The 12323-nt window shown below is 37.2% G+C and overlaps 1 protein-coding gene and 2 non-coding genes across 3 annotated transcripts; 2 read left to right on the top strand and 1 right to left on the bottom strand.

The window, feature by feature from the left end:
• Positions 1 to 512: 512 nt before the first annotated feature.
• Positions 513 to 585, top strand: TRNAA-AGC. The gene has a single exon. It is a non-coding gene; the product is annotated as a tRNA-Ala (tRNA).
• Positions 586 to 1855: 1270 nt separating this feature from the next.
• On the top strand, positions 1856 to 1928 carry TRNAA-AGC. The gene has a single exon. It is a non-coding gene; the product is annotated as a tRNA-Ala (tRNA).
• Positions 1929 to 7071: 5143 nt separating this feature from the next.
• On the bottom strand, positions 7072 to 8156 carry LOC122649155 (surfeit locus protein 6). Its single transcript, XM_043842530.1, has one exon. The coding sequence runs from the start codon at positions 8131 to 8133 to the stop codon at positions 7129 to 7131; it is 1005 nt and encodes a 334-aa protein (XP_043698465.1). The 5' UTR covers positions 8134 to 8156; the 3' UTR covers positions 7072 to 7128.
• Positions 8157 to 12323: the final 4167 nt, after the last annotated feature.

Below are 12323 nucleotides of genomic sequence, written 5' to 3'. Positions count from 1 at the left end.
CTTCATAGAGTGTCCTACTAATATATATCTGCAGAGATGAGCTCCATTTAGATAGAATACTTGATAGTCCGTGACATATTTGGCCACTTTTGGGTTTTCAGTTGTCAATGGGGAGACTTTCCTTTAGTTTTGAATCCCGTAATTTTGGAGAACATGCAACATCGTTTGGATTTGTTTAATTCTCTATTCTTTTCTTCTAGTTCTCTTGCCACCAAAGGGAAGGAAAATATTCTTCCTGTCCTGTCAACCATCATGTAACTAGATTATTGCTCCGGAAGAGTTCAACGGTTTATAGTGCTAGAAGTAATGTATTATAATGAAATAGTTGAATTTATAATACTTCAGGACAAAGCACACAGTGGAACACAGCCGAATCGAAGTCCTGACAACCAAATGGACGAATAGCCTAGAAATAATCTCTCCATAGTTGAATTGGTTGAATGATTAGGACATCGGACTTTGAATCCTATAATCCGAGATTAAAATTTAGTGGAACCTTCTTATATTCTGAAGGGGATGTAGCTCAGATGGTAGAGCGCTCGCTTAGCATGCGAGAGGTACGGGGATCGATACCCCGCATCTCCAGCCAACTTTTTTATAAGGTTAATGGATGTTTAATTTGTTGTATATAATTATAGCCATTTTTAGGTGAACTTTTTTCTATCAAAAAACAAATTAAGGTTCCATTTTTATTCATAGACGTGTATGTAAATGGTTGGCGTTTTGTCAATTAAGGGAGACAAGTGGTATTATACACACTCCCTCATTAGATGGTTTTTTTTTGGTGGGGTGCATAAACCCCTCAAGAGAGGAGCGAAATTTCTAATTCAGCCGGTAATAAAGGTTTTACAATATTCAAAAGGTCCCCCAAAAAGGAGGTCTCCCAAAGACCACGACGAGGGAAAGAGATAGCCCACTTAGAAAAAGCGTAAGTCAACCCATTCTTCTCTCGGCCAATATGCATAAAACTACAAAAAACAAAGGCCGATCTGAAAGATAGGATATCCAAAACAATGGAAGAGATACTAGGGGGAGGGGGGAAGATGGGTCTGATAGGCATTGGACCAAGACCGAGCAATCAGAGAAGATGGAGATCTGTTGAAGGCCGAGTTGAAGAGTCGACGAAAGAGCCAATCGAACAGCAATGGCTTCACCAACCACAGCCGATATGAGCACCAGGTGATCAGAAGCAATCAACTTAATCCTCTTCCTCTGGTGAAGAATAATACACCCAACCCCTCATTGGAGGGTTGAAGCGACAGCCATGTACATACATTATTGTGTACAAATTTTTTGGCCAAACAAATAAAATTAAGAGAAAAATCTATAGTTTAATGAATCCACTAATGGTAAATTGAGATGATAACTTTATTTGCAATCTAAAAAAATATTTTACCACTTATGGTAAAAAGTACAATCAACCGTAGAATAAAAAAATTGAATACAAAGAGAGAGAAAGAGAGAACATTTAAAAAATAATTAAATGATAACCGGCATGAAGTAAATATAATGAAATAATTTAGCCATATAATTGGGGTGGAGTCTTCTACACCAATAGTTAAGATACCATCTCTATTTTGATGAATAACATCCTGAATTTGGAAAGAGATGCAGATTTTCATGTTTTTGAATTTCCCTCTTCCTAATCTTTAGACAATTTTGTAATGATTTTCAACAAATCTCATAAATTATTTCACAACAAAACACGCATGGCTAAAGGGTTTACCTATTGCATCATGGCAATAGATAATTACTTTGTTATTATTTTCAATAATTAATCTTCAAATCAAAAGATCCCTTCCCATTGGGTTCATTGGCCAACGTTAAAATTTGGTGATTCTTTTAAAACAAAGATGGGGATGTAGCTCAGATGGTAGAGCGCTCGCTTAGCATGCGAGAGGTACGGGGATCAATACCCCGCATCTCCAAAGTTTCATCTTTATAGTTCAGGTTTTCTTGGTGCGAGGTTAATCCTTCCCCCCCCCCCCTCCTTTTTTTATTTATAATTTTTAAGTTATACTCCAACCTTAATTATGCAAAGCCTCATTCTATCACATCCATGGTTTGGGAAATCAGTGTCAGTCGAATCGGCAAATCGTATCAGTATCGGTGGTTGTGGATCGATACAGCAAGGATAAGAAAAAGTAAAGTTTTTTCAAGAAAACAGTATTGATACAGCCAGTCCGGATCGATATCGGCAGAGATGATAACGATACCGTTACCGCTAATCACATCCCCATAACAATTCATGGATAGACTAGGTTTAATTGCTTTTTTCTTCAGCAGATCTGACGGCATTGCATGTTTGCTACTAACATATATATGTTTAGAGTCATTCATATTTTTAAAATTGCACTGGGTTTCAAATAACAATGAAAACAAACAGTTCCAACCATCACAAACCTCAGAATTTAGAATTTAGGTTAATGACTGCTTCTCCACAATCCAAAACCACCAAAGCTTTCGTAAGTCTTTTCTCCTTAGCCATGTCAAAGGCTAATCTGATTCGTCTTAATTCAGCTTAAAACGCACGGCTGCATTCTCTCGTACTGTCCAAGCATAGATCTGGTTTGTGCCTGTAAGGAAAGAGAATGGCTCACCATCCAGATAAGTCCCAATGATCTGTTATAGCTTCCATCAAGCATGATAACACAAGATCTAGATCAACCCATCAGGTTATTATAGGTAACTAGATAAATTAATCTTGGGGTGATAGGCAGGGAACAAGTACCTCAATTGAAAGATATTCCAATTGCAATCACCATAAAAGAGATCACACACTCATTGATAGCATTGCCTTTCTAGCACTGTTATTGGAATTTTAGTTCCATCTATGCCAAGTAACCAATGGTCTTGCCAAATAACATGCAGTGGGTTTTTTTTTGTAATTGATATAGTTTGTTGATGCATGGACAACTTAATGAGTAATAAAATGGGGATCCATAAAAATAAAAAATGTAACCATTTCATGCAAAACCTCTCTCTATTTTCACATAGCATTGCCTTTTATGTATCTGCATGTCACACCCCGGTCCGGTTATTAACGGCCAAGTGTGACGGGATGTCTCTGACATCCAACCAATCCCCAAGGATCACAAGTGCAGTACCCTATTTACAATCATTGCTCACAGACATAGTAATCAGAGGCAGCGGAAACAATTTAATTAATAGAGATAACATCATTAGTAAGAGAAGTCTAAGTGATATTTCATTTATATAAAGAATAAGACTTGTGATACAACTATACAGTTCTCAAAGGTACCACAGAATAAAAGTATACAAGAAACTATACTATAACTATATAAAACATTTATAAAACATAAAAGAGTGGGGAGATAACCTGGCCTATCAAGCCAAGATCAGGAGCTTGCGCAATCATCACGTGCGCACGAAATATCGCGCACTTCAAACTCCAGTGCTGCAAATCCAACATTAGAAGTAACTAAATCACCTGAAAAATAAAGATATCCACATGGGTGAGCTCTCAACTGAGCCCAGTAAGGGGGGTACAAGCATACAAACACAATAAATCCATGATGCATGTGCTAAACTAACATGTTCCTAGCACAAATACTAAGTCTCATGGGATATAAATACTACTACTAGTGGTAGATGCTAACCTCGGTCCCGGAACTAACCCTTCGGTCACCCGAGCAAAACCATTCTACCACGGTGAGGACCCGCCAGTTCCGGAACTAACACATCGGACCCCGACAGACCCCCAAATGACCAACCCTGCCTGTTTATTCCCACAACGGAATTAGAGACCCGCAAACATGGGACAGAAGATGGCATCCCGAAACTAATACATCGGTCTCTGCCACGGGTTGTCCAACACCTTTCCCCCTGTTGGTAAGGGGCGCAGTACTGGATAATGAATATCAACCTAGTCCAGTGCAGTCTAAACATGATGAGGCAAGCATGATCTAAGTTATAAATTACCGAATTCCATCATCATAAATTCAAATCATATAAATAATTAATGCAAATACAATGCAGTATGTCTTTGTGCAACCTATTTTACATGCAATCTAATGCATTAAATAAAAGCTAAAAAACTACATGTTCTAGGTATAGAGGTAATGATGCATGAGCATGGCATTCAACATAAAGTTAAAATTAATGTGATAAACACGCAGAAAATAAGATCGAAGCCCCTTACCCGAGATAGTCGATAAAGGGCAGTTGGATGCAGAAACTTCATCGTGAGCCTAGGTCAACGCCTAAGATCAAAATCACACGGGTCGGTCTGTCTGAATTTGGGGGGTTTTGCTTCAATTGGCCGATCTTTGCATGCATGGCCCAAATTAGGAGTTTTAACATTAATTCAAGGTGGGTTAATCTATTTTGGGTTCCTATTTCATAATTAGTTAGTTAATTTAAGAATTTCTTCAATTAAACCTAAATTAGCTAGGTTAGGGTTTACTATACAAGTAATAGCTTCAACATTGAAGGTCAAGATTAGAGTTTAACACTCAATTTCAGGTCTGTTTTGACAGGAATTGATCTACAACAGTTCAATTTACAAGAAAATCCAAACAATTAAGCTTAGACTTGAAGTTTAATGGTGAAAGGCTTATTTAGGTTGGAGAAAAAAGGAAGTAAAGGGGAAATCAGCAAGTTTCTCATGGCCTACCTGAGTATAGAAGTAGAACAAATGTTGGAAACACTTATAATGGAGATTCAGGTTCAATTTCGGATGTGGAAGCTAAGCCTTCAAGAGCAGCCCTTGTTCTCTCTTCTTCTCTTCTCTTTTCTCTTCTCTTTTCTCTTTTCTTCCTTCTCCAAGCTAGAACGGATTTTTCAGCTTCTCTAAGATGTGAATAGTGAATGATTTAAGAGAAGTTATATATATAGATGACACTTGATCACTAAGGGGCAGAACCATCTTTTGGTCATAAATTATTTCTAAAATTGATTCTTTTGTATTTATTACCTTATTCCAGCTACAGAATGATGTCATGCGACATCAGAGATTATCCAGATACGGGTATCTGTCCGAAACTACATTCCCCACTGGGGAACTGGGTCCCACAGAGTCAATTTTACTAAAATACCCTTCTAACCCTATTTGGTCATACAAAACGTTATATAAATATATTTTCAATTATACTTACATTGAGTTTAATTAAGGAGGAGGTCCTACAACCTGTCCAGCCAGCAGACCCGACACAGGTAGCTCTGGCACGGGATTCCACTAGGTAAAAAATACTATTCTACCCTAATACACTAATTAATTAAAAATACAACACATATACATATAAAATGGGATTCTTACCTGAGATTCGGCCTAAGACAAAGAGAGGCTTCACAGGCCATCAAACCAACATGCCAAGCACAAGAAAAAGATGTGATGCTGCCCATAGCTTGAGGTTAGCATGGAAAATATTGAACCAAAATCTGAAATCACTCGGGTTCCAAAAGTTCCTTTTTTTTTTTTTTAAAGGTTTCACATTGCATGTCCTTGTTTCCTATAATATTAGGATGCAAGAACTCTCTTCATAATCAATTCCTTTTTTCTCCCTAGCTTAAGTTATGTAACTTCCAGATCTAACCTATTATCACCTTTTCTGAAAATACTTCAAAACTCCCCAATTAGATAAAAGCAAAAAATTCCATTACCATACCAAACTCACACTTTCACAATCAAAGAGACAATTCTCTATGAATTCCTCATTTGCTATAAGGATAGCACCACCGTAAGAATTCTCCTTATCGGCCAGGCTTTCCTTAGGACCTCCCAGAGGTACATGGCAATTCAGGGTGACACAGTGAGACACATGACCAGACTACCAGAGTAAAGGGTTTTCAAGCTGGCGGTTTTGCAGGGGATTTTTGAAATCTGGCTTCTTGATGATTTTGCAAAGACGAGGAAACTGGGCAGGATGATTATTTCTGAATTCTGCATCATTTGAAATGCAATGAAACTGAGACAACTTTTCACAACATATGCAGTCAGTTCAGCAGCCTATAGAATGGAAGTACAGAGGATATTTAAGCTATTGTAATAGTAACTTGTACAAACGCTGCTGCTCATAAACAACTCAGTCAACTAAGTAGTTTTTATTCAAATATACACACAATGAATCTCAGATTAAACTCGCATTGTAACATAACGAAGATCAAAAGCAAATACTTGGCCATCAAGTATGAACCCAACCATCACAATATACTATAGGATTGTGGAAACCCAAAATGGAATATGTACTATTAAGTTCCTAAAGCAACCTAAAATTTCATAGGGCTATTAATAGAGCAAACTCCTAGAATACTTAAAGCTAGGGAAGCAAATGAAGTCGCAATCAGTACCCAAAGTGCCTTTGCTCATCATCCTAATGACTTGAACTGTCATCTTTACAACAAGAAATATGAGTTACTACCATAACATCCAGTGTAGAAATACATTCTTGTTATAGCACAATTCCTAAATAAATGAAGTCTTGACCGGATTTATGTCGCACTGTACTGACATAGAATTAGCTCTATATTGATAGGTGTACCAAATGAAAGAACTAGAACATGAGTTCTTTGCAATCTACAAAAAACTGAAAATCCAACTTCAGCAGAGAAAATGTATGAAGAATGAGGAAACGGTTAGACAGAGAGCTACTCAATTCTGAAAATTCAGCAATGAGAGTGTGGTTTGTTTGCAGTGAGAACCCCATTAAAAAGTACAGAATACAGATGCCTACGGCCTCAATCTTCTAGAAAATGAGAGTTTGATGATACCATTTCCTATTGTTATCATTTTCAGGGTTGCAGCAGCCATCAGTTTCTATGTGAAACAAGACAAGATATCAGAGATTATAAGCTCCATTTTGCAGCAACAATCAAGAAACTGGCAGTAAAGAAGTAACATTGAATAAGAAAAATCACAGCAGAATTTTAAGTCTCACCCAGCATTAGAGAAAAATCTTCAGTAGATGTTTAAGAAAATTTTAGCCATACAAAACACAATAAACCCATTGAAGATCCTCCATGACGGCTGCCCAATAGATGTGGCAAAGGAACTCCCATGATGGTTAGCAAAAGGACCTCCTGCTTTTCAATTTTGAATTTCTTAAAAAACTGCAAAGATGAAAATAACTTGAAATTTTAGAGATATCCACCTCAGGAATCATACAATCTCTACTTGCGACCTTCAAAACCTGGGCGCATTAGTTTTTTCTCTCTTTTTGCAATCCGCCGCATTTTCTTTTGATGAATCTTCTCAGCTATGTTATCGGACCTAATCTTCTGTCTCTCTGCCTTATTCGTCTGTGTAGTCTCGGTTCTGTCCTTCCACTTCTCAACATTTTTCTGATGCTTCTTCTTCTCCTTCTTAATGCTCTTGCTTATGAGCTTAACATCATCATGAATCTTAATACCCGCAGCTCTACCTGTCGCCGCTTTCCATGAATGCTTCTTCGAGATTATCTCACCCTTCTCCGGGTCCTTCTTCGCCTCCTCCAGCTTCTTTGCCTCTTCAAGAGACTGCAACTTCGAAAGCTTCCTCTTCTTCCTACCACGGTCGTCTTCGTTTCCGAGTTTCACATGACTAAACGCTAGTGCCTCAGAGGCTTCAGAAATGTCTTTCTCGGTCTTGGCAGAGGACTCATTAACCTTCGGTTCCTTTTCTTCGGGTTCTTCGCTTCGTTTCCTTTTACTCTGTTTCTTCTCTCTCTTTTCCCTCTTAGTTTTATCTGAAGAATCAGTTCCTCGAGTAGAACGAAGCTCTTCGATTCGACGGTGCAGACGTTGTCTAAGTTCTTCGTATGTGACAGATCGATCTTCCCCCTTCGAATGTCCATCATGTTCAATCTCTTCCTTTTCGTTCTCTTCGTCCAATTTCTCGCCAGTTTTTTCATTTTCCAAACTTTTCTTCAGAAGATCTAGTGTTGTGGAAGATGTCTCTGGGTCCAATCTCTCTCTTCGAGCTTTCTTAATGTTTTCTTTCGATTCCTTCTTCGCGGAAGCTTTTGCAACCTTGCTCAAACCCTGAAACCATGGCTTCCCTTTGTCATCAGCGGGAAGATAGAATCTCGCAGGTATGAGTTCAATCAACTTATCAAAGAACAGAGAATGCTTGTGGATTACAGATTTGAGCTCTGGACCAAGAGGAGGCGTAGAGGCCTCCTTCTGCAACTTCTTCATCTGTTCGGACTTCAGAGATTAAAAGTGGACTCTGGAAAGTAAAAGACAGAAAAACTAGGGTTTTGCGAATCCGGACTGAAAAGAAAACCCTTTAAAACATAGCCACCGTTTTCACCCCGGTGGAGTTGCCGGTCCGAGCCGGACGAAAGAATGGACCAAAAATACTTTTTTTTATTCCAAATCGGAATAGGGTTTTATCACTTTTATGTAAGAGGCGGATTTTAGGGTTTTTTTTTTTGGCTTGATTCCAATCCGGATATTTGTATTATGGTTTTAAGAATCGGGAATGGGATCGTTGAATCGTCATGTTCGATTCCGATTCTGACCAATCGGATACGGCTGATACACACCTAAAACTTTAGAAATTTGTGTGTTTTTGGATCTGTGGACCGATCGATTTTAGGGTTCTTGAAGGCTGATTTGGTCTTCAATTATGCAATTCAAAACCTTGATCCGTGTAGATCAATTTGACCCTTGATTCAAGAATTAAAATCCTTGGTCCTAGGAGATTCGAACAACAACAACTTAGCCTTATCATAACTAAATGTGATCGTCTACATGAAACCTTACAATGATAAAAGATTGACACAACTCAGTATAAATTTAACTAAATGGAATCAATTACATGGATCCTTGGCCTCCAATCGAATCTATTTTATTTTATTTTTTAATGAAAGAAAACAATTATAGTAAAGATTAGAAGCATGTACATAAGAGGTAGAGGGGTGATCTTGAAAGTTTTAAAAGCAAGATGTCTTAACAACTGAGCTAGATAATGATCGTAACATAACTTAAAATGAGTTAAAGAGCAATTAGATGTTAAGTGTCTTAATTCGAGGTAAATAGGTAATAGGTTCCAAAGAATATTGACATTGTGCGAAGGGCTGAAACAGATATGATCCATGGATCCAGGACTAGGAGTTATGTTCAACTCCATCCATGTGTAATTCACATTGATCTTTATAAAGTTTCTCATGTTACTACCAAAAAATAGATATGATACCTGAGACAAGAATTAAGCTAAAAATGTCTTTCCTCGCCACTTCTCTCAGGGTCATTCTAAACCTACTGTGACCAAACAAAAAAAAAAAAGACATTCTAGACCTACCAACTAGGGGATCATCTGCTCCTACTCATACATTTCTTTTTGGACTAAGTTTTCCTCCACCACCTGGATAATGTTTAGCCACCATTCTAGGATTCAAAACCCTTCTAGGTTTTAGTATGTTTTCTGAAATACCCTTCTGTACCCCTACGTGCATTTGAACCCCGCCTCGTCCCATTCACCATGGCTGAAGTAAAACTTGGTCCTTTTTTAATCCCTTTGTTGTTAAACTTGGCTGGGCTTCTATTATTTTGTTTCAGTATAAATTTGTGCAAGGAACCGGAGCTGTTTGGATTTTCAATATACAATGCAAGGGAGATGGCCAACTCAAAGGACTACAGCAGGGCCAGCAAGGGACGTTGCTAGATTTCTGGCTAGATTCTGATATTTTGGTTTTTTTTTTTCTTTTTTCTTTTTCTTCCCATTAAAACAAAATGTAAAACAAGTCGTGGACTATGTGTGTGGGTAAATTTGTTCAATCCTTGAATCTAACTGGAAAGGATGATTCATGAATAATCTGATTTCTAATTGTAGAATTTTGTGAAATTTTTATATTTTCACTGTCACTCAATTTATTTATTTCCTTCAATCGAAATAATCAAATCAAATTGAATTTATTTTTGCAAGATCTTTCATTATTCATTTTATAAATAGAACTATTTTAGTAATCCATGTGTTTAGAGAGAATCTGGCTCTACCATTTCCAATAGATTTGCCGGCAACGAGTTAGTTATGTACGATTAGGTGATGACATGTACCTCGCCTGAGTACTTGAAAGAGTATTTATAGAAATTCATCACCTACCCTTACCTAAAGCGTATGTGTACAGGTAGGTGATCCAAGCTAGTAGGCAGCCAACCCAAAAATTGCCAATGCCAATAACAAATTTAAGTGAAAGCACTGATTTGAAAAATGAAAAAAAAAAAAGAAGCATTAAAAATTGTGGAATCTCAAATTTATTAATAAAAACCATAAAAAAATCTAATGAATCTCCTCACCATGAAAATCTCAACCCTCTGATTGACGAGGAAAGTGGAAAAGGATATTTTTAACCTTGTACAACAAACAACACGAGTTAACTATGACCATGGAAGAAGAACTCGACCAAAACCTGTCGAAACCACCGAGTTAACTCGATTTCGCAGGTTTCAAAGATGAGTCGAAGGGTGATTTTAAAAAATCCAAGGTTTCGACCGAGATGTTGGTAATTTCGCAAGTTTTGACATTTATGCCCATTGAAACTTGGGAAAATCTGACTCGAAACCAGTAGAGATACTTAAGTATGCTAGTAACCAAGACAGACACTTATTTATGCCTAGTATCATTTAAGTACATTTCATTTACTTAAGATATTATTTATAAATAAACAAATATCCCTTATTTGAATCCAATAAAAATAGTTAAAAAATAAAATTCCAAAAGAAAAAAACGTCAACCCCCTAGTTCAAGAACAAAAATTGGATTTTCGACGGTAGATGTAATTTTCAACTTTCTAATGCTGGAGTTTTTCTCATATCAAAAAATTCCATAAATCTTAATATGGTAAAACATTGCTAAAACCTAAAAGTGCGGTAAAATATTCATTTGCTTTGATGTCTAAAAAAATATTTTTAATTCAAAGCGATTTTGACAGCATTTGTGCACATCAAATTAAGTTTGACTAATACATAACTTTTTCTATGTAAACCAAATTTAAGCAATCTTAGACTTATTGGAAAGCTATCAAAACAAAGCTTTCTGATAAATCCAAGATTGCTTAAATCTAATTTAAATTGAAGGAGTTATGTTCCGGTCAAACCTTATTCAATACTATGTTCGAGAACAATATACAATATCAAACTTGGATCAAAATCACAAGCAATATTTTTAGTATTATCTATGTGAAACTAATGCATGGATTAGGTTTAAAATGTCAAAAATAGGCAGTACAACAAGAATCAAGACAAAAAAAACAACTTTTGGGCCTCTAAACCAAGATTCGATTTAGTCTAGAGAAAGTCCTAAGTTTCGACCGAGATATGATCGAAATCAAGACGAACTCGGTTTCTGACTGGTCGAAACCTGGTTGAAACCCAAGTTTTAGAATCTTGACTATGACATAAAAATCCAATCACATGGACACATCAATAGTGGAGAAGAGATGGCTTAAGTAAACCTTAATAAAAAAATAAAAGAAATGAGGCTCGAGTTGGTATTTTAATGACGAACTTGGTCATCCTTTTTTTAGAGCTACGTATGAGGACTCTTGTTGGGCTTCTCAGTAGTATTAGTATTGCTTAGTCAAGTTTAGCTCCATCCCCTTCATGGAAATAAAACTTAAAGATTACCTACACCAAACGTAACTTGATTGAACTTAGTGAATTTGCGGTTCGCCATTGAAATGGGTAACCCCTACCGACCGGTTGTTGCCGAATTATATGAAAGCGTTGTTATAATTTAGGTAATTTGCTTGGTGTAATTACAATTAATTAGAGTCAAATCTGACTCTTGTTAATGAGGTTTTATCTTATATGCAAACAAAAAAATTTGTCTTTGTTAGGCTGCAGTTTGACAACTATGACAAATTTTTTTTTTATGAAATGAACTGTTATGATTTTTTAATTGTTATAAACTTATGGGGAAAGGTTTTGTACACGGTCGTGTAAACCGTGTACGAAACTTCCCCCCCCCCCCCCCTTTTACATTTTTTTATGAAAACCCCGCTCCTCTTTCCTCTCCGTTTCCTTCTACCATTCTTCTCCGTCACCGGCACCCATCCCCCTCCTCCTCCTCCGGCTCCAGCTCCCTCTTCCCTTCCCTCCCTCTCTCTCTTCCACATACAGCTCCTACCCTCCCGGCCCCTCATCTTCCACACCCCTCCATGCCAGCATCCCCCATCACCTCCTGCTCCCTCTTTTCCCCTACAACTTGGGAGTTTTGAAATTTTAACATAAGAATTACACAAAACACATAAATTCAATCATCCATACAGCAAACAGACCCAAAACCTCTTCAATTACAATACAGCAACTAAAAGAGATGATAAGAATAAAGATGAAAACTAAGAGATGGGAGAATGATAATTTAACTGACTAACCTACGTAGT

The sequence above is a fragment of the Telopea speciosissima genome, chromosome 1 (assembly GCF_018873765.1).
Source record: "Telopea speciosissima isolate NSW1024214 ecotype Mountain lineage chromosome 1, Tspe_v1, whole genome shotgun sequence".
Lineage (NCBI taxonomy): Eukaryota > Viridiplantae > Streptophyta > Magnoliopsida > Proteales > Proteaceae > Telopea > Telopea speciosissima.
This window is presented reverse-complemented; position numbering and strand designations above follow the sequence as displayed.

What these genes read in the sequence shown, in the direction of transcription:
- LOC122649155 (XM_043842530.1), bottom strand. Translation starts at nt 8,133, where the DNA reads ATGAAGAAGTTGCAGAAGGAGGCCTCTACGCCTCCTCTTGGTCCAGAG.